Here is a 24,522-nt window from a genome sequence, read left to right as displayed (position 1 = left end):
TTGAGTCCCCACATGAGCCTAGATGGTAGAAGAGCCAGGAGACTGGCCTGTGTCATGGCTTCTCTCAGGGGTTGTATGAGGATTCATTCATTCATTCAATAATATTTATTGGGCGCTTACTCTGTGCAGAGGACTGTACTAAGTGCTTGGAATGTACAATTCGGCAACAGATAGAGACAATCCCTGCCCATTGATGGGCTTACAGTCTAATCGGCGGAGACAGACGGACAAAAACAAGACAACTTAATCACGATAAATAGAACCAAGAGGATTGGACTCACAGGGGTGAAGGAAGTGGTCCCTCAACCTTGCTCTGGGTTGTCTTTGTCCCTAATGCTGATGCACCAGGCTGGCTCTGCAGGGCTATTACATCGCACCTCAAGGGCCTGGCAAGCCTTTCCTGCTGTGACGGCTGGAGACTGGAAGCTTCTCCTCTAGATTTTCATTACCCTATTTATTTTGTCAATGAAATGTACATCGCCTTGATTCTGTTTAGTTGCCATTGTTTTTACGAGATGTTCTTCCACTTGATTCTATTTATTGCCATTGTTCTTGTCTGTCCGTCTCCCCCGATTAGACCGTAAGCCCGTCAAACGGCAGGGACCGTCTCTATCTGTTGCCGACTTGTTCATTCCAAGCGCTTAGTACAGTGCTCTGCACATAGTAAGCGCTCAATAAATACTATTGAATGAATGAATGAATAGATGGAAGCTCGCATTGGGCAGGGGATGTGTCAGCTAATTCTGTTGGATTGGACTCTCCTCAGGGCTTATTACAGTGCTCTACACATAGCACAGAAGCAGCGTGGCTCAGTGAGAAGCAGCGTGGCTCAGTGGAAAGAGCACGGGCTTTGGAGTCAGAGGTCATGGGTTCGAATCCCAGCTCGGCCACTTGTCAGCTGTGTGACTTTGGACAAGTCACTTAACTTCTCGGTGCCTCAGTTGCCTCATCTGTAAAATGGGGATTAAGACTGTGAGCCCCATGTGGGACAACCTGATTCCCCTGTGTCTACCCCAGCGCTTAGACAGTGCCCGGCACATAGTAAGAGCTTAACAAATACCAACATTATTATAGTTCTCAATCAATACCATTGGTTGATTGATTGATGGTGGCCAGATTCAAGCCCTACTGGATAGAGCACGAGGCTGGGAGTCAGAAGGTCCTGGGTTCTAATCCCGGCTCTGCCACTTGTCTGCTGTATGACCTTGGGCAAGTCACTTCACATCTCTGTGCCTCACTTATAGAATGGGGATCAAGATTATGAGCCCCGTGTGGTACAGGGACTGTGTCCATCCCAATTTGCTTGTATCCACCCCAGCGCTTAGTACAGTGCCTGGTACACAATGAGTGCTTAACAAATACTGTAATCAGTCATATTTATTGAGTACTTATTGAGTTCAGGACACTGTACTAAGCGCTTGGGAGAGTATAATATAACAGTAAACAGGCACATTCCTTGCCCACAACGAGCTTACATGGAGCAGTGGAGTTTGTCTACTTGCATAAATGGTTTCTAGTCCTTTCCTGCAGTCAGCAGTCTTGCCTGTTCCATGTTGCCAAGATGCAGCATGGCCTAGTGGAAAGAGCCCAGATCTGGGAGGGAAATGGAGCTGGGTTCTAATCCCAGCTCTGCCAGTAGTCTGCCAGGTGACTTGGGCAAATCATTGTACTTCTCAGGGCCTCAATCCCCTCATCTGTAAAATGGGGATTAAGACGGTGATATCCATGTGGGTCGTGGACAGCATCCTGATTGGTTTGTATCTACCCCAGCTCTCAGTATGATGCCTGATGAATAGTGAGCACTTAACAAATGCCATAAAACAACGATAATAATAGTAGTAATGGGACTTATTAACTGCTTACTTATGTGCCAAGCTAATCAGATTGAACATAATCCCTGTCCCCCATGGGGCTTACACTCTTGATCCCCGTTTTACAGATGAGGTAACTGAGGCCCAGAGAAGTGAAGTGATTTGTTCAGGGTCACACAGCAGACGTGTGGCGGTCCCAGGATTAGAACCCAGAATCTTCTGACTCCCAGGTCCATGATCTATCCCCTAAGCCATTCTGCTTCTCAAAAAAAACCAAACTAAAAACCAAAAACGGAAAACGGAGCATGCTCATGTTGTGTTTGTCATTTCTAGGAAGAAGTGGTGAAGTTGACTGAGAAATATCTTAATAATGCTATTGAAAGCCCAGGATTGACTCCAGCGAGGGTCCCCGCCGACATCAAGAGCAACATCCTGAAGGCTCAGGTGGAAGCAGGGCACAAGGTAAAACCTCTCAATAAGGCAGTTCTGGGAAGAAATTGGCCCTTTGGTTACAGAAACATGTGTGGCCCTTTTCTTGGTCTCCCCGGGTGTTCAGGCTCAATCAATCTTATTTATTGAACACTTACTGAGTGCAGAGCACTGTACTAAGCACTTGGGAGAATATAATGTCTATCGGAGTTGATAGACGTGTTCCCTGCCCACAGTGAGCTAGCTAGCCCTACTACTTTCTGTTTCTCTCTCTCCATTGTCATTATCAATGGTATTTATTGGGTGCTTACTGTGTGTAGAGCACTGTACTAAGCTCTTGGGAGAGTACAGTAAAACAATATAACAGATGCACTCCCTGCCCACAATGAGCTTACACTCTAGAGGGGTGCACTTAAGTGCTGTGGGGCTGGGAGGGAGATAATAATGATAATAATGGTATTTGTTAAGCGCTTACTACGTGCCAAGCACCGTTCTAAGTGCAGGGGGAGATACAAGGTAATCAGGTTGCCCCACGTGGGGCTCACAGTCTTAATCCCCATTTTACAGATAAGGTAACTGAGGTGCAGAGAAGTGAGTGACTTGCCCAAGGTCACCCAGCTGACAAGCTGTGGAGCTGGGATTAGAACCCACGACCTCTGACTCCCAAGACCGGGCTCTTTCCACTGTGCTTCCTCTGTGCAGAGCAGTGTTCTAAGCCTTTGGGAGAGCACCGAACTGCAGAGCCAGGAGACCCCTTCCCTCCCCACAAGGAGTTTACGGTCTAGAAGGGGAGACAGACGTACCAATGAAGTCTAGATAAAGTCATACATGCTGAGGAAGGGGTGAAGAGTGCCGATTTAGGGGTGCAAAGCAGAAGGGAATAAAGGAAAAGAGGGCTTAGTCCGGGAAGACCTCTTGGAGGAGATGTGCCTCCAATAAGGTTCTGAAGGCGGGGGCGAGTAATTGTTTTTCGGATATGAAGAGGGAGGGCATTCCTGGCCAGGGGCAGTACGTGGACAAGAGGTTGACGGTGAGATAAATGAGACTGAAGTACAGTGAATAGGTTGGCATTAAAGGAGCAGTGTGTGGGCTGGGTTGTAGTAGGAGAGTAGGGAGGTAAGATAGAAGCGCACAAGGTGACTGTTTTAAAGCTGATGGTAAGAAGTTTCTGTTTGATGCAGAATTGGATGGGCAACCACCAGAAGTTCTCGTGGAGTGGGGAAATATTGCTGAATGTTTTTGGAGAAAAATGATCTGGGCAGCAGAGTGAAATATGTACTGAGTGGAGAGATAGGAGGAAGGGAAGTCAACAAAGAGGCTGATGCAGTAATGAAAGCAGGGTACAACAAAAGCTGGGATGAAAGTGATAGTAGTTTGGATAGAGAGGAAAAGGTAGACATTAACAATGTTGTGAAGGCTGAACTGACGGGATTTAGTGATAGATTGAATATGTGGGGCGAATGAGAGAGAGGAGTCAAGGATAACACCAAGGTTACTAGTTGTGAGGCAGGAAGGATAGCGGTGCTGACTACAGTTGATGGGAAGATCAGTGGAAAGACTGGGTTTGGGTGAGAAGATAAAGAGTTCAGTTTTCAACATGTTAAGTTTGAAGTGATGAAGAGGCATCCTAGTGGAGATGCCTTGAAGGCAGGAGGAAATGTGAGATTGCAGAGAGGGAGATGAGGGCTGGAGATGGAGATCTGGGAGTCGCCCACATCGAGGTGGTCACTGAAGCCATGGGAGTGAATGAGGTCTCCAAGGGAGTGTAGATGGAGAATAGACCCTGAACTGAGACCCTGAACTGAACCTTGAAAAACACCCACCGTTAGCGGGTGGGAGACAGAGGAGGAGCCTGCGAAAGAGACCGAGAATGAGCGGCCAGGGAGATAGGAGAGAGGACAAGAGGACAGTGTCCGTGAAGCCGAGGTTGGATAATGTTTCCAGAAGGGAGTGGTCGACAGACACGTGAGAGGCAGCAGAGAGGTTGTGGAGGATTAGGATGGAGTAGAGGCCGTTGGATTTGGCAAGGAAGAGAGCATTTGTGACCTTTGAGAGGGAGGTTTCTAAGAAAGGGACAGAAGCTCTGTCAGAGGTAGTCACAGGGAGGATTGGGGGAGTGGAACTTGAGACCGTGGGCATAGACTACTCGCTCAAGGCGGCGTTTGGAGAGGAATGGTAGGAGGGAGATGGGGCGATAACTGGAGGGAGCTGCTGGGTCAAAGGAGGCTTCTTTTAGACACAGTACATTACAACAGAGTTGGTTGGCACATTCCCTGCCCACCACAAGTTTACAGTCTAGAGAGGGAGATAGGCTTTAGTAAAAATAAGTGCTAAATAAATACTATTGAATGAATTGAATGAATAAATGTCAAACTTTTCTGTGAACCTCCTGGATCTTTCTATAATATTAATAATCATGGTATTTGTTAAGTGCTTACTATGTGCTCAGCACCTCCTTTACCAATAGGCTTCCATCCATCATGGCCTCCCTTCATATTCCAAACACATCTCAAATCCTGTGTCCTTTCCTCCAGGAAAGGGATAGAGATCAGCTCATCTTCAGAAGTAACTATTGACCATTCCCACGAATCCATGGTAAAAAAAAAAAAAAACACCCCAAAACCCTGATTGGATTAACACAAGATGTGTTCTCTTTTTTTTCCTATCTGTAAATTCTTGTGCCTTTCTCCACTGTAGATTGTAAATTTCTTTAGGGCAGAGATCCTGTCTTTCTACTGCATTCTGGTGTGCACTGCACACATGTTACTGATTGATTCATCTTTTGACAGAGACTGGTGAGTCAATGTGGCATAGTCAGTCAGAAGTAGCATAACGTAGTGGACAGAGCACAGACCTGGGAGTCAGAGGTCATAGGTTCTAATCCTGACTCTGCCACTTGTCTGCTGTGTGACCTCACTTCTCTGTGCTTTGGTTACCTCATCTGTATAATGGGGATTGAGACTATGAGCCCCACATGGGACAGGGACTGTGTCCAACCCAATTTGCTTGTATCTACCCCAGCATTTAGTACAGTGCCTGGCACATAGTAAGCACTTAACAAATACCGTAATTATTGTTATTGATTCATCACCTTCTGGTTGAAGATCCCCCATGTTAGGAACTGTGGGAATTAACCAAGGAAAAATGACTTGATCCCTGCCTTTGATTAGCTTTCTGTCTCTCACGTTTTTTAAAATTGTATTTAAGTGCTTACTATGAACCAGCCACTGTACTAAGCCTTGGGATAGATATGTGCTCATCAGGTTGTACACATCCCCTGTCCCACATGGGGCTCACAGTCTTAATCCCCATTTTACAGATGAGGTAACTGAGGCACAGAGAAGATAAGTGGGCAAAGGATGTGTCAACCAACCCCAACTTTTTTATATTCTGGCAGGTTTATTCCGCAGCTATAGTAATGACCCCAAGGATGGGATTGAATTGTTACACATAGGGAAATGATTAAAATGTGTAGTAATATTAATTGAGGTATTTGTTGAGCACTTACTTTGTGCAACTCTTATACTAACTGGTGTGGTGGATGCCATCAGATTGTACACAATCCCAGTCCAACATGGGTCTCACAGTCTAAGAACAAGGGAGAATAGTTATCCAATGAACAGCTATCGAATCCCCATGTTTTAGATGAGGTGGCTGAGGCACAGAGGGGTTACGTGACTTGTCCAAGGTCACACAGCAGGTAAGTGGTAGAGCCGAGATTAGAACCCAGGTCTCCTCAGTCCCAGCCCTGGGAATAGCAACTGTAGATTTCATTACCAAGTTTTTTGGTAATTTCAGGTTTTCCTATCATCCTAACACTTGGACAACAGGAGTGCTTGAGTGCTTTAAAGCACTTAATCAGCTTGCCCCATCCTACCTCAACTCACTGATCTCCTACTACAGCCCAGGTCACACACTCTGCCTCTCTTGGACCAGCTTATTCACTGGGCCCTGATCTCATCTATCTCATCAGCAACCCTTTCCCACATCCTTCCCCAGCCTGCAACTCCCTACCCCTCCAGGTATGCCAGACCACCACTCTCCCCACCTTCAAAGCATTATTCGGGTCACGTTTTATCCAAGAGGCCTTCCCCGATTAATCCCTCTCTTCCCCTGCTCGCTGTCCTTTTTGCGTCATCTGTGCACTCTGATCTTTGGACATTTGGACATTTGATAGTCACTCCAGCCCCACAGCACTTACATACATGTTTTTAAATTATACAATATAAATTTATTCATATTAGTGTCTGTCTCCCCCCTCTAGACTATAAGCTCATTATTGGCAGGGAATGTGCCTTTTACTTCTGTTGATTGTACTCTCCCAAGTGCTAAGTACAGCACTCTGCACATGATAAATGCTCAATAAATATGATTGATTGATTGACAGTTCCAACCAAGACCCTTTGCTAAAATTTCCTCTTCTGGTTTCCACCTATTTCAGGTGACAAGAGATGACAACTCATCAAGCCCCAAAAACTCCAATGTTCAGGATGCATCTAACAGGTACACTTTTGGATGGTCGTCCAGATGAGGCGGGATTTGATTCCTACTTTTAAAAAAAAAACCAACTTCTACTCCTAAGATTTTCACCAGCCAGACCCCCTCCAAGCCCAGGCCCAGCACCACCAAAAGAGCTACCCTTCCCCACCCACCACCCAAAGGATAGATTGGGACAAGCTCCCCATTTCTGAGCTTTGGTTCTAGTTGAGCCCCGAACCGTGGGCTCCTGTAGAGCTGGAGTGAAAGTCCAGCGGGTCCCCTGACCCAAGGCACCCACCCTCCACCTGGACCCTCGGGAAACTCGCCCACCCGGCCTGTTCAGCTCAAGTGCTGATCTCTTGTGCCCTGAGGTCACTGAGATGTCCCAGAGAATTCCAAATTAGGGCTGAAAAGGCTGAGAATGGAGTTTTTCCTGCGCTGTCGGCGCCCTGAAACCTGGCCCTTTCCAGTCTGCATCCGCCCCCTAAAATCCCTGCCTACTGTCCAACTCTGTGCTCCACATGCAAGGCAGCACCTCTGCCCCAGACTTCCATTTCAAGCCACCTCCCCATCTTAAGAAATCCACCCCAAACAGTTTTGTTGTTCCCCCTTCTTTCTCCCTCCCCATGTTCCAACCAGGAGCTTTTATACTAAGGAGTTTACCCCAAACAACTTTGCTGATCCTCCTCCTTTTCCACCTCTTCTCCTCCTCCCCATACACAGGGGCTTCTTTCCGGGGACCACCCTGCCCAACCTGCCTCTAACTGCTAGAAGCCCTGCTACCCCCTTGGAGCCCAGAGAGGCCCTGAAAGAGGACCCCGTTTCCAGTCCCTCCTTCCTCCAGTAAGTGCTTGGATTCAAAATGGCAGCCCCTCAGGGTCAGAGAGAGTCCTGAGGTGGGCCTGACCTAGGAGGGTGAGGGGAGGAGAAAGTGCAAGCCCAGCAAGGCAGCAGCTTCCCAACTCTTAAGCAGAAGCTTGAGGAAAAGCAGTGTGGCCAACAGAGAAAATACAGGTCTGTCTGTCAGTTTTATGTGTCTGGCATTTGTTGTATTTGTTTGAGTTGTTTTTAATTTTGCATCGTCCTGATGTGTCTGTCTCCAGGCCCTCCTCCCCACTTATACTCTTAGATTGTGAGCCACCAGAGAGACTTGGGACGATGTCTAATTCCCACATGTGTATTCTTTTTCAGCCCTTAGTATGCACTGTAAGTGTAAGTGCACTGAAAGTGCTTAATCAATCAGTCCATCAGTGCTATTTATTGAGCACTCACTGCATGTGCCGAGCATGGTGCTAAATACTGGGGAAGTCTAATACAATAGTTGTGTTCTAGTGGAAAGATCATGGGCCTGCTTGTCAGAGGACCTGAGTTCTAAACCCGGCTTCTCCACGTGTCTGCTGTGTGACCTTGGGCAAGTCACTTAACTGCTCTGTGTTTGTTACCTTATTTGTAAAATGGGGATTAAGAATGTGAGCCCTATTTGGGACAGGGACTGTGTCCAACCAGATTAACTTGTGCCTACCCTGTGCTTAGTTCAGTGTCTGGCACATAATAAGCACTTAATAAGTACCATAAAAGCACAGTAAAATGGGGATTAAATCATTCTCCCTCCTACTTAGACTGTGAGCTCCATGTTGGGTCTCGTCTGTGTCCAGCTCAATGAGCTTGTATCTATCCCAGTGGTTAGGACAGCGCTGGACACCTAGTAAGAGCTTAACAAATACCATAATAACAATTCTGTGACCAGATTATCAATCAATCAGTGGTATTTATTGAGTGCTTACTGTGTGCAAAGCTCTGGACTAAGTCTGGGACCAACTGGTGAAGCTACAGGCCAAATCAGGGGTCAGGGCCAGCTCCAGGCCCCTGCTCTTCTAGCAGCTTCGTTAACAACGAGGATGGCTAGAAATAAAGCTAAGGAAGGAGACCGTGGCTTTGATTGCAGTTTGGAGGATGCCGACATGGGTCCTTTCCTCCTAAAATCCCTCCTGCGGCCTCTCAGGCTAATAAACCACCCAGGGAAACTTGGGCTGCCTAGAGGCTTCTGGAGGGCCATGGCTGTCGCTTCTTTTTTTTTTTTGGTTGGTATTTGTCAAGCACTTACTGTGTGCAGAGCACTGTTCTAAGCGCTGGAGTAGATACAAGGTAATCAGGTTGTCTGTGAGCCTCATGTGGGACAATCTGATAACCCTGTATCTACCCCAGCGTTTAGAACAGTGCTCGGCACATAGTAAGCGCTTAACAAATACCAACATTATTATTATCCCCATTTTACAAATGAGGTAACTGAGGGACAGAGAATTTAAGTGACTTGCCCAAAGTCACACAGCTGACAAGTGGCAGAGTGGGAATTTGAACCCATGACCTCTGACTCCCAAGCCCAGGCTCTTTCCACTGAGCCACACTGCTTTTGCCATCTGTAGGTGGTGCAAGCTTAAATACTGAGGTTTTATCGATCGATTATTAGTGTTTATTGAGCACCAACTCTCTGCAGACCACTGAATGGTAGAATACCATTACTCTGTAATTTTGTTATATTGTACTCTCTCAAGTGCTTAGTACAGTGCTCTACACAAAGTAAGCTCTCAAACACCGACTGATACGATAGAGTATCACTCAGTGGTATTTATTTATTGATTAGATTTATTGAGCACTTACTCTGTGCAGAGCACAATAGTAAGCACTTGGGAAAGTGCAACACACCGACAATCCTTGCCCGCTCAAAGACAGAAGAGGCCGGCAGATAGAAAGAACTCACGGAAAGTTACGGTTGTTTTTTGTTTCTTGGTTTTTTGTGTTTTTTTTTAAATGGTCTTTTTTAGGCCCTTTCTATGTGCCGGGCACTGTACTAACCACTGGGGTAGATACAAGTTAATTAGGTTAGACAATCCCGGTCCCACGTATGACTCGCCATATTAATCCCCATTTTACAGATGAGGGAACTGAGGCCCAGAGAAATTAAGTGACTTGCCCATGGTCATAGAGCAGACAAGTGGCAGAGTCAGGATTAGAATCCATGTCCATGCCCTATCCACTAGGCACACCGCTCTCTCTTTTGGTACCAGGTGGGAGGCCCCCACAAGATCCTCCTACCCGCCGGAGCCACCACAGTGATGGCAACAGGTCATAAATAAATAAATCATATTTATTGAGTTCTTATTGTGTGCAAAGCACTCTACTCAGTGCTTGGGAGAGTACAGTGTAACAACAAACAAGACACATTCCTGCCCACAACGAGCTCACAGTCTAGAGAGGGAGCCAGAGATTAACACAAATAAATAGAATAAATAAATGAATAGTTCTATCCGAAAGGTCAGGTGGCCCTAAGCCCAAGGAGAGGCGGAGCTTCAAGCCACCCAGGATCCTGCCTGTGCAGTGTCCTGCCTGAGGTATTGACCTTCTTGACCTCTTAAGTAAGAAACTGGGTGGGGAAGAGCTCAAATATTTACACTTTCAAGCCGCACATATTTGGAATGTTTATACTGCCAAGAGCAATGTGGATTTAGATGCCACCCACAGAAGCCCTCAACAGAAGTGTGTGTGTGCGTGTCTGTTTGTGTTGGGGTTGGGGGAGGTGCCCTGCCTCACTCTCTCCTGGATTTAATGCCCCATAACAAAAGATACAAGGCAAGTGCCTTGGATTAGGACTAGAGCTTGATCCCCTACTTGATAATAATAGTGATAATTGGCGTTTTTATTAAGCGTTTACTATCTGCTAAGCACTGAGCTAAGCATTAGGGTAGATATGAAATAATCTGGTCTGATGCCTTCCCTGTCCCACACTGGGCTCTCAGTCTGAGGAGGAAGGAGAACAGGTTTTGAATCTCCATTTTAAAGAGGAGGAACCCGAGGCCCGAAAAGCAAAGTGACCTGCCGAAGGTCACACCCAGTGGGCAAGTGACGGAGACAGGATTAGAACCCAGGTTCCCTGACTCCCCCAGTCCTGTTCTCTTTCTACTGGGCCACGTTGCTTCAGGACAGGTCATTTTCTATTGTTTGATTTGGGGGCAGGCGGTTGGTGGGAGAAGGGGAGGTTTCTGTACTCTGTTTGCCCAAGCATTTCTCCCGTCTGTTTGCTGAAGCATTTTCTGTTTTCTGTTAAAAGTCCAAGGGCCTGTACGTGTGTGTTCGTGCGCAGTCACAGGTGATGGAAAGAGAGTTGCTCAGAACCACCGCCCAGCTTTCTAGTGACGGGGAAAAAAAATGATCAGAGGCAAAACTAAATTTCCCTGTGGCCAGAAGTAAACTCTTCCCCTTAGCCACCCATCCATCGGTGTCTGATCGAGTGCTCTGCTTCTGCTGAGGGTTTTCCTGGGGCTTTGGTGGCTCATTACCTTCTCTCTTAGGTCATGCCCACCCTTGAGGGAAGGACCGGATGTCCATTTTGTCTCATGTTTGTATGTGTGTGTGTGTGTGTATGTGTGTATACGCGTGTGTGCCCAGCATGTGGCATGGCTTGGGAGAGGGTCCAGGTTAGGGTGGTAGGATTTTTTCACATCTTTTTCCTGGGGTAAAGTTCTTGCAGCTCCTGCTGTGTCAGGGAGTTGAAAGGAAGACAAAGGGGAGATCTGTGGCTCCCCTTGCTGCTATCATAATAATAATAATAATAATAATAATAATGATATTTATTCAGCACCGTTCTAAGCACTGGTATAGATACGAGAGAATCCGGTCGGACACAGTCCCCTGTCTTATATGGGGCTCACAGTATAAGTAGGGGGGAGAACAGGTATTGGATCCCCATTTTATAGATGAGGAAATTGAGGTCCAGTGAAGTGATTTGCCCAAGATCACACAGCAGGCAAGTGGCAGAGCCGGAATTAGAACTCAGGTCCTCTGACTCCCAGGCCTGTGTTCTATCCACTTGGCCATGCTGCTTCTCCAGGGGCCTTTTGCCCCCAGGCCGCCTCCCAGAGCTCATCCTTATGATGGGGTCCTTGTCCCCAGGCTCCCGATACTCTGTTCCCTCTCAGGAGCCTGGTGTCCAGTTGAGCTGGAGACCACCTCGAAATGGGAATGTTCTGACTTGGATCTAGCAGGCACCCAGAGCTGGAGCCATTGCAGTCCTCTCCATTGTCTCCCTCCGCAGATTCCCCTCCAATCCAAACCCACCCGACCAACCCCACGTTCCCCCGGGGATGCAAGTTGGGAGAAAGACGACTATTGCTCCCTTCGCGGCTGCTTGGAGAAGCAGTGCGGCTTAGTGGACAGAGTACAGGTCTGGGAGTCTGATGGACCTGGGTTCTAGTCTCGGCTCCGCCACGTGTCTGCTGTGTGACCTTGGGCAAGTCATTTCAATTCTCTGGATCTCAGTTACCTTATCTGTCAAATGGGGGGATTAAGAGTGTGAGCCCCACGTGGGGCAGGGTCTGTGTCTAACCTCATTACCTTGTATCTACCCTAGTGCTTGTAACGGTGCCTGGCACATAGTAAACACTTAATAAGTACCATAGATATCATTATTATTATTATTATTGTTCCCCCACCTGCTGACCCCTCCCCTGGCCTGCTGCCCTCAGCCAGCCAGGAGAGAGAGGCCCCAGGGAGAAGCCATAAATAACTCCATCGTCTGTCTCCCCCAGCTTTAATAAGCACCCCACTCCCACTTCGATTCCTCGGGCCTCGTGGCCAAGCTGCTCTGACGGCAGCCTTCTCTGCCATCCCCAGGCACAACCCAGAAGGGTTGCTCTCTTTCAGCGAGGCATCCAACGAGGAAAATAAAGCCCCCGGCCCGGAAGACCCACCGATCCTACCAACTCTAGCGCCCGCCAAGGCTGATGCCATTTTCAAGGTAACGTTACCCTTTGGCTTCCAAGTTTCCTTCCCCAGCCCGGGGCTTCCGTGGAGACTGAGGGGAGGGACGGCTTTGTTTGAAATATGGAGTGTTTACGGGAATTTTCCCCTATCAGCAGAGCAGACTAGGAGGGTTTTAGAAGCGGATGAGAATGAGCCACTGGAGACTAATACTGGGCTACTCTGCCTAACTCAAATTCTTGCTAACTCCAGGAGTGGCCCTGCATGGCCGACTAAGCCGTCTTTCCTCTTCTCCCACTCCCTTCTGCGTTGCCCTGACCTGCTCCCTTTATTCATTCCCCTTCCCAGCCCCGTAGCACTTATGTCCAAAATAATTATGGTATTTGTTAAGCGCTCACTATGTGCCAAGCACTGTTCTAAGCACTGGGGTAGATACATGATAATCGGCTTGGATACAGTCCCTGTCTCAGATAGGGCTCATGGTCTTAACCCCCATTTTATAGCTGAGGGATCTGAGGCCTAGAGAAGTGAAGTGACTTGCCCGAGGTGACACAGCAGACAAGTGACAGAGCCGGGATTTGAACACATGACCTTCTAACTCCCAGGCCCGTCCTGTATCCTCTAGGCCCTGCTGCTTCTCCACTGTAATTGATTTATTTGTATTAATGTGTGTCTTCCCGTATAGAAGGTTGGTTGTGAGCAGGAACTGCATCTGTTTAATGTTGGTATTTGTTAAGCGCTTACTATGTGCCGAGCACTGTTCTAAGTGCTGGGGTAGACACAGGGAAATCAGGTTGTCCCACGTGGGGCTCACAGTCTTAATCCCCATTTTACAGATGAGGTAACTGAGGTACCGAGAAGTTAAGTGACTTGCCCAAAGTCACACAGCTGACAAGTGGCCGAGCTGGGAGTCGAATCCGTGACCTTTGACTCCAAAGCCCGGGCTCTTTCCACTGAGCCACGGTGGGAAGAGCCTGGGTTTAGGAGTCAGAGGCCCTGGATTCTAGTACTTTCCCTGCCACTTGTCTGCTGGGTGACCTTCACTTCACTTCACTTCTCTGGGCCTCAATTCCTTCCTCTGCATAATGGGGATTGAATCCCCTGTTCTCTCTCCTACTACTTAGACTGTGAGCCCCACGTGGGACCTGATGTTCTTAGAGAAGCAGGGTGACTCAGTGGAAAGAGCACGGGCTTGGGAGTCGGAGGTCATGGGTTCGAATCCTGACTCCATCGCTTGTCAGCTGTTTGACTGTGGGCAAGTCACTTAACTTCTCTGTGCCTCAGTGACCTCATCAAAAATGGGGATGAAGACTGAGCCTCAAGTGGGACAACCTGATTACGCTGTGTCTACCCCAGCGCTGAGAACAGTGCTCTGCACATAATAAGCGCTTAACAAATACCAACATTATTTTCTGTATAGTGTTATATTGTGCTCTCCCCAAGGGTTAGTACAGTGCTCTGCACCCAAGCACTGTACTAAGCACTTAGGAGGGCAACATATAACAATACGATTTAATGAACATGGCTACGGCGCTGAGACTTCCGGCCCCAAAGCCCATGCACCGGCCCCGCCCTCTTCCCTAGTCTCAAGCCACCTACGTGCAGCAATCAATCAGTCAGTCAGTGGTATTTATTGAGCTCTGTGTGCGGAGCACTGTATTAAGCGCTTGGGATAGAACAATATAACAGAGCCGATAGAAACGTTCTCTGCCGACAACGAGCTTACCCCAGCTCTCAAGGTGCCAACACCCGGCAGCCCGTCTCCCCAAGTCCCCCAACCCCCCAGTTCCCAGCCAGGTGCTTTTCCACCCCTTTCCTTCCCGTGTTCGCCCCCCCCCCCCCCCACCCCGCACCGGACTGGGAAGAGATGGGGCCAGTGGGTCCATGGGTGACTGACAGGGAAATGCGTTCCCGCCCCACTCCCCACTTTTTTTTTAAATGGTATTTATTAAGCTCTTATTATGTGCCCGGCACTATTCTGAGCACTGGACTAGATTCAGGGTAGTCATTTGAACACAGTGTCTGTCCCCCTTGGGGCTCTCAGTTCCCGCTGAGCGTGTGAGCCCCATTGGTTTGTCTGTCAATAGTATTTCTGAGCAGTTACTGTATGCAGAACACTGTCCTAAGCGCTTGGGAGAGTACAACACGATGATATATCAGACACGTTCCCTGCCCACAACCAGTTTATAGTCTAGATAGAAGATAATCAGTTCCCACATGGGGTTCACAATCTGAGTAGGAAGAACAGATATTGGATCCCCATTTTGAAGATGAGGAACCGAGGCACAGAGAAATGAAGTAACCGGCTCGAGGTCACACATCAGATCTGATGGAGGAGCTGGAATTAGAACCCGGCTCCTCATCCGTTCCAGGAGTGGCTGGGGGGAGTTGTAACAGGGCCGGCGTCAACCAACACACCCGGCGAGACCCAGGGAGCCGTTCCGGCCGGGACCCCTGGCTGCCCTCGGGAGCCACGGCGCAGGCCGACGGCAGGATGGCTTCCATTCCGTGCCTACTTGCAGGCCACAGCCTCCTCTTGAGGGCTCCGTCCTCCGGCCCCCTATCTCTGCCCCCTCCCTTGGAGGGTGGGAGTGGAGTGGGATGATGATCATGATGGTATTTCTTAAGCGCTTACTGTGTGCCGGGCACTGTTCTAAGCGCTGGGGTAGATAGGACGCAGTCCCTGTCCCACATGGGGGTCCTTTGTTAAGTGCTTACTATGTGCAAAGCACTGTTCTAAGCCCTGGGAGGGGTACAAGGTGATCAGGTTGTCCCACGTGGGGCTCACAGTCTTCATCCCCATTTTACAGATGAGGTAACTGAGGCCCAGAGAAGTGAAGTGACTTGCCCAAGGTCACACAGCTGACAAGTGGCAGAGCCGGGATTAGAACCCATGACCTCTGACTCCCAAGCCCGGGCTCTTTCCACTGAGCCACGCTGCTGGACGCTGCCCTAGCGAGCAGCTGATCATCCTGGCGGGGGCCACATGGCTACTGCCATGACCCCTCCTTGGGCCAGGGCCCCCAAACCAGCCTAACCCCCTCCCCTAGGGAATAGGGTGTGTCCTGCTCTACGAGAATCTGAACCCCCATCACCCCCCACCCCCGCTGTCTGGTCTTTCTTTTTTCTCCCCCCTGCTTAGAAAAGCATCACTTTCACTGTCCCCAGCAATGGGCTCAATATCAGTCAATCCCTGGTATTTATTGAACGTCTACTGTGTGCAGCAGAGTACTGTACTAAGCTTTTGTAGAGTACAGTACAGCAGGGTGACCCATCAAGAGTTTACATTTCTAGAAGCAGCATGGCCTAGTGGGTAGAGCACGGGCCTAGGGCTGAGAAGGTCATGGGTTCTAATCTCAGCTCCGCCACTTGTCTGCTGTGTGACCTTGGGCAGGTCAGTCCATTTCTCTGTGCCTCAGTTCCCTCATCAGTAAAATGGGGATTAAGACTGTGAGCCCTGTGTGGGACAGGAACTGTGCCCAATCCAATTACCTTGTAATATTAATAATAGTGGTTTTTGTTAAGCACTTACTAAGCGCATTGTTCTAAGTGCTGGGGTAGATACAAGGTAATCAAGTTGTCCCATGTGGAGCTCACAGTTTTAATCCCCATTTTACAGATGAGGGAACTGAGGCACAGAGAAGTTAAGTGGTTTGCCCAAGGTCTCTCAGCAGACAAGTAGCGGATTCGGGATTAGAACCCATGACCTGACTCCCAAGCCCTTGCTTTTTCCACTAAGCCATGCCCCCAGTGCTTAGAACAGTGCCTGGCACATAGTAAATGCTTAGCAAATCCCGTAATTATTATTATTAGAGGAGAAGACAGAAATTAAAATAAACGTATTTTGCAATGCAGTAATCAGAGGCCGCGCTGTCGTGGTGGCCATCTCTTCTTTCATCCCCCTGACGTGGGCCAGGAGGCTCGGCTCGCCCCGCCTCCCCCCGCACCCACCTCCCGAGAGCATTCATCTTGCAGCTCAGCTCCATCACAGTCATCCCAGCCGAAGCCCCGGGCCGCATCCCATTTAGCCCCTGGCTGTCCCAGAGACCCAAGATAATGCTTAGTCTCAGTTTCCCCAGCTCATCCCGATTCCCAAATTAATTTCTTCCTCCTTCCCACTAGAAACCAAGAAAAGCCTGTGGATTAACCCAGTTGGTTCTGTAATTAATGCATCAATCGGGTAATTAGATTCACAACTGGGGGTTCTATAGTGTATAGTCTCAGGGCTCTTGTACGAAGTACGAAGATTTTAGCAAACAAAGAAGAGCCAATTTGGCTGTTCGCCAGCAGCCTCTTTTCTGCCAAGTAAAGCGCCAGGCAAAAATGAGTGGGCACTTTGGCCATTCAGTAGAAATCCAGACTGACCCAGAAGGTAAATGAATTCCAAAGCCCCAGGTCACACATGGGATGGGGCTGGCCCTCAATAATAATACTACTACTACTAATAATTTTGGTATTAAGTGCTTCCTATGTGCCAGGCACTGTACTAAGACCAAGCAAATCGGGTTGTACGCAGTCCCTACTCCACATGGGGCACACAGTCTTAATTTCCCCTTTAATAGAGGAGTGAACTGAGGCCCTGAGATGTGAAGTGACTTGCCCAAGGTCACCCAGCAGACAGGTGGTTGAGCCGCTTTAGAACCCAGGTCCTTCTGACTCCCGGCCCCATGCTCTACCCACTAGGCACACTGCTCCTCTTCTGAGACAAGAAGAGGGCAGGACTATGTGGGTCGGTCTTGTCTATCTCTCCTCCGACCTCTCGCCCACATCCTGCCTCTGGCCTGGAATGCCCTGCCTCGTCATAAAATAATGATAATTATTGTAATATATATGGCTTGTTAAGCTCTTACTCTGTGCCAGGTACTGTTCTAAGCACTGGGGTAGATGCAAGTTCATAAGGTTGGACACAGACAGTCCCTGTCCCACATGGGGCTCACACTCTTATCCCCATTTTACAGATAACTGAGGCACAGAGAAGTGAAGTGACAAGTCACACAGACTTGTGGCAAAGCCCGGATTAGAACCCAGGGCCTTCTGACGCCCAGGCCCGTCCTCTATCCACTAAGCCACGCTGCTTCTCATGTCTGACAATTACTCCCCCCTACCTTCAAAGCGTATTGAAGGCCCATCTCCTCCAAGAGGCCTTCCCTAAGTCCTCCTTTCCTCTTCCCCCACTTCCTTCTGCATCGCCCTGATTTGCCCCCTTTATTCACCTCCCCTCCCAGCCCCAAGGCACTTACGTACGTGTCTGTAGTTTATATTAATGTCTATCTCCCCCTCTGGACTGTATGCTACTCTCCCGAGCATGTAAGTACACTGCTGTGCACACAGTAAGCGCTCAGTAAACAGGACTGATTGACTGGGAGGCAGTGGTGGAACCCCCGGCGTTCTCGAACCCCGTATTGAACTCAGCCGGCCTCCTCGGTGGAGTCAGAGAGGAGCCGTGGGCCGTGGATCCTCTGGCAGGGACGGTCTTCTTCTCCACCATTAAGCCCGATACGGCGTTTCCAAGGTTAAGACCCAAACTTCCACTTCCGTTAGGAAAGTTGGAGACCCCAGTTCAGATTCTGAAGACTTTAGTTCCAGAAGAAGGGCGTGGAAGGTTGTCAGTGATGCCTACTACTGACTAGTACTACCCTATGTGGTGTTGGTTGAGCTGCGTGCCAAGCACTGTGCTAAGCACAGGGGGTAGACACAGTGTAAGCAGATCTGGCCCAGTCCTTGTCCCACCCGGGGCTCGCAATCTAAGCAGGAGGGGGAAAAGGGGTCATTTAAAACCCCTTCTTATAGCGCCAAGGAAAGCATTTGGCGGTCATCTTCCTTTGGAGTCCCAGAGGCAGAGAATCCTGCCAGCGTCGGCCCTTTCCCCTCCAAAACCTTGAGTTCCCGTGATGGGCATCTGTCCCGCCGAGCGAGCTCCTCCGGTCATCTTCGAGGCCGGGCACGGACGCGTCTAGGAGCTGGCTTGACCGAGACCCGGGCCCCAGGCCGCCTCCCCGGGACCAGGTGGGAGCCGTGGCCCTAGGCTGGGGCACTGGAAGCAGAAAAGCCTGTCAGTAACCAGCCGGCAGGAATGTTGGGTTTATTTAAAGGATTAACCGAACCAGGCCTGGGGCAAAGGAAGAAATTCAGCAAGTCCCCGGGGAGCCGGAATGAGTAAATCTGCTGATTAATGAACCATTTAATAATTGCTGCCCTGTTTTTCCTAGAGCGCCACAGATGATTTGGATGTTCTGCTCTCATCTCTAACGGAGAACCTGATGGATTTCACGGAAGCCAGGCCTCGGGTAACGGTTAAATGCAGGGCGGGCAGGGAGGAGGAGGCCGGGGGAGGGGGATCCACTCCCGTTCCTGCTACTGCTGCATCCATTCTCCCATTTTTAACCACTTAGCGTGGCCTAGTGGATAGAGCCCGGGCTCGAGAGTCAGAAGGACCTGGGTTCTAATCCCAGCTCCATCATTTTTCTGCTGTGTGACCTGGGGAAGTCACTTCACTACTTTAAGCCCCTTACCTCCTCTGCAAAATGAGGATTAAGGCCGTCAGGCCCAAGTGGGAATTAGACTGTGTCCAACATGATTAGCTTGTATCTATCTCAGCACTCAGTACAGTGCCTGATACATAGTAAGCATTTAAGAAATACCATAAAAAAAAAACCTGGAGAAATTCAGTTTTCCACTTTCATCTCGGACTGTTCGGTCAGCGTCTTCCCTCAAGTCGATCTCGGATCGGATTTCGTTTTTTCCCAGCTTGACACAGTGTACTGGCTACTATCGTTTTTTAATGGCATTTAAGTGCTTACTGTGTGTCAGGCGCTGTGCTAAACGTTGGGGCAGATGCAAGATCATCAGGTTGGACATAGTCCAAGTACCACATGGGGCTCACAATCTTAATCCCCATTTTGCTAATGAGAGAGAACTGAAGCATAGAAAAGTTAAGTGACTTGGCCAAGGCCACATAGCAGATAAGCAACTGAGTCAGGATTAGAATCCAGGTCTTCTGACTCCCAGGCCCCTGCTCTATCCACTAGGCCATACTGCTACTGAAGGCACTGTGTGCTGGTTTCCAGTAGAATTAAGGCAGAGGTTGGAGAATAATAATAATAATAATAATAGTGGCATTTGTTCCGTGCTCACCATGTGCCAGGCGCTGGGGTAGGTGCAAGATGATCAGGTTGGACATGGGTTGGAATCAGGGATAAAGTGTAGTGCTTCCTACTGTTTTTGCCTAGTTTGCCTGGGAGATACCTATTGTCATGGGAGATGTGGGCGGAAATAGCTCAGAAAACATCCGACAAACACTCGCCTAGAGGAGAGTTGAGAAGCAGCATGGCCTAGTGGAAGGAGCACGGGCCTGGGAGTCAGAGAACCTGTGTTTTAATCCCAGTTCTGCCACGTGTCTGTGTGACCTTGAGCAAAGCACTTCCCTTCTCTGTGTCTCAATTCCTTCTTCTGTTAAACGTGAGTCCCATGGGAGACGTGGGCCGTGTCCATCCTGATTATCTTGCATCTACCTCAGTGCTTGTTATAGTGCTGGCACGTAGTTATGCTTAATAAATACTATTATTATCATCCTATCAGAGTCGGTCAAGTGGCCCAAGTTCTCTGACAGATTTGGGTCCACCGTGGAGGAACTGGCATTAGAAGAATGAACTTTCCTTCTCTCCTTGGGCTTCCCAATACGTTAGGGGATCTGGGATTTGCTGATAGTGCAGAGTTTCAGAGTAGAAGCCCTACAGTGGTCTGGGAAGTCAGAGGAAAGCATTTTTGACTTGATCCCTCTGTGGGTGTATGTATGTGAGAGACAGAGAGTGTGTGTGTGTTCTCCTGGGTTCACTTCAGCATCAGTGCTAATTAGGGAGCTCTCTATGTGTAAACAGATGCTTCCCCCTCTATACTTCCTTTGCTCAGTTCATTTGGTGGTGTCACAATCCTTTGTAGAGGGAGGCTGTAATTAGGCTTAATGGGCTGAAATTACAGGAAAAAAAGAAAATGTGAGCTGGATACTGAGGAAAATCTCCTATGGCCCCGTAGTCTAAATCCTGTTGTAGGATTAGAGGTTAGTCTGTGGCAGAGCAAAGTTCTCGGGGGCTGGGCCTGACCTGCCCCGACCCCCGCCCCATGGCCGGCACTGCCGGAGAAGAGTAGGCGTGGGAAGAACCACTGTGAGGAAATACGTGGGTATTCATTCATTCATTCATTCATTCATTCATTCATTCATTCATTCATTCATTCATTAATTCATTCAATAGTCTTTATTGAGCGTTTACTATGTACAGAGCACTGTACTAAGTGCTTGGAATGGACAATTTGGCAACAGATAGAGACAATCCCTGCCCAGTGACGGGCTCACAGTCAAATCGGGGGAGACAGATGGCAGAGCAAAACAGAATGAAAGGAAAACAAGACAACATTATCACGATAAATAGAATCAAGAGGATGTACACCTCATTAACAAAGGTTGGCAGGCAGACAGGCAGCCGCCCCCAAGGTCTGGCCTCTCAGTCGACTCTGGGTGTCTTTGCCCCGGCTCTATCCCAGGCCTTCTTGGAACTTTCCACCTGCCCGAGAGTGCTGCTCCTCCTGTATAGCCCCAAGATGTCCCCCTGGGCGGCCTGCTGGCCCTCTGGGTGGCCATTTGGCCCCCTGAACCTCCTCCTGCTATCCTTCTGGGCACCTGCTCTCCCTCTGGCTCTGAGACCCACCCCAAAAGGTTAGCCTTGCACCCAGTTGTCCTCGAGGCCCCTCCTACGGGGCCCTCCCCTTTGGGGTGTTCCCCAGGGAGGGAAGTCATTCAGGCATATTTATTGAGCATTTACTGTATTCAGAGCACTGCACTGAGTGCTTGGGAGAGTACGATACAACAATAAACAGACATATTCCGTGCCCACAACAGGCTTAGTCTAGAAGGGGGAACTGAGGAGCAGAGCAGGATGGGGTTGAGAGATCCAAGAGGAGGAACCCAAGCGAGGCATGACACAGGCAGAGGATGAGAGGGGACCTCTCATCTACTTCCGTCACACTCCTCCCTCATCTACTCACCACTTCCAACCCGGCCAAAGAGGGTCCCACTAACCATTTCCCAGGAGACGCTTGTCTTGTCTCACGGTGTCGAGTTGTTTCCGATCCATAGCGACTCCATGGACACATTTCTCCCAGAACACCCCACCACCACTTGCAATTGTTCTGGTAGTGGATCCTTAGTGTTTTCTAGGTAAAAATATGGAAATGGTTTACCATCGCCGCCTTCCACGCAGTAAACGTCAGTCCCTGTAAACTCTGTCCCATGTTGCTGTTGCCCGGCACAGGTGACTTTTGACTTGAAACAGATTGCCTTCTGCTCACTAGCCACTGGCCAAGCTAGGAATGGAATGGAAATACCTCTGCTTGACTGTCCCTCCCGTAGCCAAGACTGGTAGAGGACTGGAAACTCTCCAGGTGCCACCCTGAGACGGGCAGTAGATGCTAAGGAGCAGCAAATGAGCAGGATGCATTGTGAACTCAAGCCTCTGGGCTGAACTTGCCTTGGGTGTGCAAAACTGAGGGAAATCCTCAGGGGATTGTTTCTTCCCTGGGCATTGAATACCAGGAGGATAATGTTACCTTGTTCCTTCTTAAAAACCCCTGTGTTTCCCTTGTTGTTAGGAGCCTTCATTCTCTTCCCTGACTCCCCGGTGGATCGTGCCGGTAAGCTATCTCTCTCCGGCTTCTTCGGGTTGGCTGTCCGCGAGGAAGAGGTTGAGGGGCCCTCCAGCTTCTTCCTTCTAGGTTAATTATCTGCACAGTGGCAATGTAGCGGAGGGATGGTAAACTCCCACTAGGCGGTAAGCTTCTTGAAGGCGGGGATCGCATCTTCCAACTGTATTGTATTGCAGTCTCCCCAGAATTTGGTGCAGTGCTCCACTTAGGGGAAGTGCTCACTACCACCAGTTGAACTGAAGTACCGACAGCTGTAGCTACGGGGGTGGGTCTTGACCTCCTTTCATCATCAGTGGTGTTTGTTGAGTGCTTACTATGTGGGGAGCACTGTTCTAAGCGCTTGGAAGAGTACAACCCAACAGAAATGGTAGACACGTTCTTCGCTCCCTGGCTCAGCCGGGTCTGACCTTCTTGGCCATTGCAGGTCCAGGGCTTGGGCTCCCAGGCCAGAGGTGGGTTTGGGGAAGGAGTTCACAACTGGAAGATTTTCTTCTTGGAAATTGGGGACCCCATGGCCCTTCAGTAAAAAGTAAAGAGTAAAGTAAAGAGGCTTTACAGTAAAGCCCAAGCTGGGCAAGATGCTCATAAACAGACTGGAAACAAGCATCTTAGAAATCTCCTCTGAAATCCACGGTTCTGTTTTTCTGGGGCAGCTGAGGAGGCAAGCAGATAATACTTTGCTCATTGGCTTCCAGTTCACTGTGCAAATCCTGACCGCAAGGCCTCATCTGGTGGCCCAGACTCATTCCGATGCCGTTTTCCTTTCTCTCCCATAGAGTGGAGGGATCGCCAATGGGCTCCTCGGGCCCGAGGAGAGTTTGGGAAGGAAAGGAAACCAAAGCGATGTCGACATGCTCTCCGTGGTCTCGCCACCAGCTCCGTTCTCCGTGGACGCCGTAACCAGGTGAGGGCACCTGACCAGCTTCCACAAGACAGTGGGCCAAGAAAACAAAGGAGAGAGAGAAAACCCCTAAAGCCTCTTCACTCAATCAATCGTATTTACTGATAATAATTATGGTACTTGTTAAGCACTTACTGTGTGCTAAGAACTGTTTTAAGCACTGGGGTAGATACAAGTTTGAGTGACTACTGGGTGCAGAGCACTGTACTAAGCATTTGGGAGAGTACAGTATAACAGACATATTCCCTCTGCCTCCCATCCCCTAACTGTGGGGGGTCCCTCAACTTTCAGTTCTGGGTCCCCTTCTATTCTCCATCTACACCCATTCCCTTGGAGAACTCATTCCTTCCCATGGCTTCAACTGCCACCTCTCTGTGGATGATCATCCAGATCGCTCTCCCTCTCTGCGGTGTCGCATTTCCTCTTGCCTTCAAGACCTCTCTATTTGAATGTCCTCCCATCATCTCATGCTTAACGTGTCCAAAACTGAACTCCCTATCTTCCTACCGAAAACCTGTCCTCCCCCTTGACTTTCCTATCAATGTAGGTGGCACCACTGTCCTTCCTGCCTCTCAAGCCCGTAATTTTGGCATTATCCTTGACTCGTCTCTCTCATTCAACCCACATATTCAATCTGTCACTAAATCCTGTTGGTCCCACCTTCGCTACACTGCTAAAATCCACCCTTTCCTCTCTATAATAATTATGGTATTTGTTAAGCGCTTACTATGTGCCAAGCACTGCTCTCAGCGCTGGGGTAGATACAAGGTAATCAGGTTGTCCCACGTGAGGCTCACAGTTTAATCCCCATTTTACAGCTGAGGTAACCGAGGCACAGATAAGTTGTGACTTGCCCAAGGTCACACAGCAGACAAGTGGCAGAGCCGGGATTAGACCCCACATCCTATGTTGGTATTTGTTAAGCACTTACTATGTGCAGAGCACTGTTCTAAGCGCTAGGGTAGACACAGGGGAATCAGGTTGTCCCACGTGGGGCTCACAGTCTTAATCCCCATTTTACAGATGAGGTCACTGAGGGACAGAGAAGTTAAGTGACTTGCCCACAGTCACCCAGCTGACAAGTGGCAGAGCTGGGATTCGAACTCATGACCCCTGACTCCAAAGCCCATGCTCTTTCCACTGAGCCACGCTGCTTCTCAACTCTATCCAACTGCTACCATGTTAATCCAATCACTCATCCTATCCCATCTGGATTACTGCAGCAGCCTCCTTGCTGACCTCCTAACCTCCTTTTTCTCCCCACTCAAGTCCATATTTCACTCCAATGCCTGGATCTGCAAAAATGTTCTGGACACGTCACCCCGCTCCTCAAAAAGCTCCAGTGGTTGCCCATCCTTCTCTGCATCAAACAAAAACTCCTCACTGTCGGCTTTAAAGCAGTCCACCATTTTGCTCCCTCCTGCCTCACCTCACTACTCTGCTCCTACAACC

General features: G+C 49.1%; 1 protein-coding gene across 2 annotated transcripts in view; it reads left to right on the top strand.

Annotated features, from left to right (window-relative positions):
- EPB41L5 (erythrocyte membrane protein band 4.1 like 5) overlaps positions 1-24,522 on the top strand; it is a 165,602-nt gene that overhangs the window by 135,915 nt on the left and 5,165 nt on the right. Inside the window, exons 19-25 of one of the 2 annotated variants that reach the window (XM_029065634.1) lie at positions 2,145-2,273; positions 6,682-6,743; positions 7,443-7,562; positions 12,417-12,510; positions 18,683-18,760; positions 22,116-22,157; positions 22,946-23,073. In XM_029065634.1, the coding sequence (XP_028921467.1) occupies positions 2,145-2,273; positions 6,682-6,743; positions 7,443-7,562; positions 12,417-12,510; positions 18,683-18,760; positions 22,116-22,157; positions 22,946-23,073 (653 nt within the window). Of the gene's footprint in view, positions 1-2,144; positions 2,274-6,681; positions 6,744-7,442; positions 7,563-12,386; positions 12,511-18,682; positions 18,761-22,115; positions 22,158-22,945; positions 23,074-24,522 lie in introns of both variants that reach the window. The other variant, XM_029065626.1, reaches the window with a different exon arrangement.

Source organism: Ornithorhynchus anatinus, chromosome 1, assembly GCF_004115215.2.
Source record: "Ornithorhynchus anatinus isolate Pmale09 chromosome 1, mOrnAna1.pri.v4, whole genome shotgun sequence".
In the NCBI taxonomy this organism is placed as follows: domain Eukaryota; kingdom Metazoa; phylum Chordata; class Mammalia; order Monotremata; family Ornithorhynchidae; genus Ornithorhynchus; species Ornithorhynchus anatinus.
This window is presented reverse-complemented; position numbering and strand designations above follow the sequence as displayed.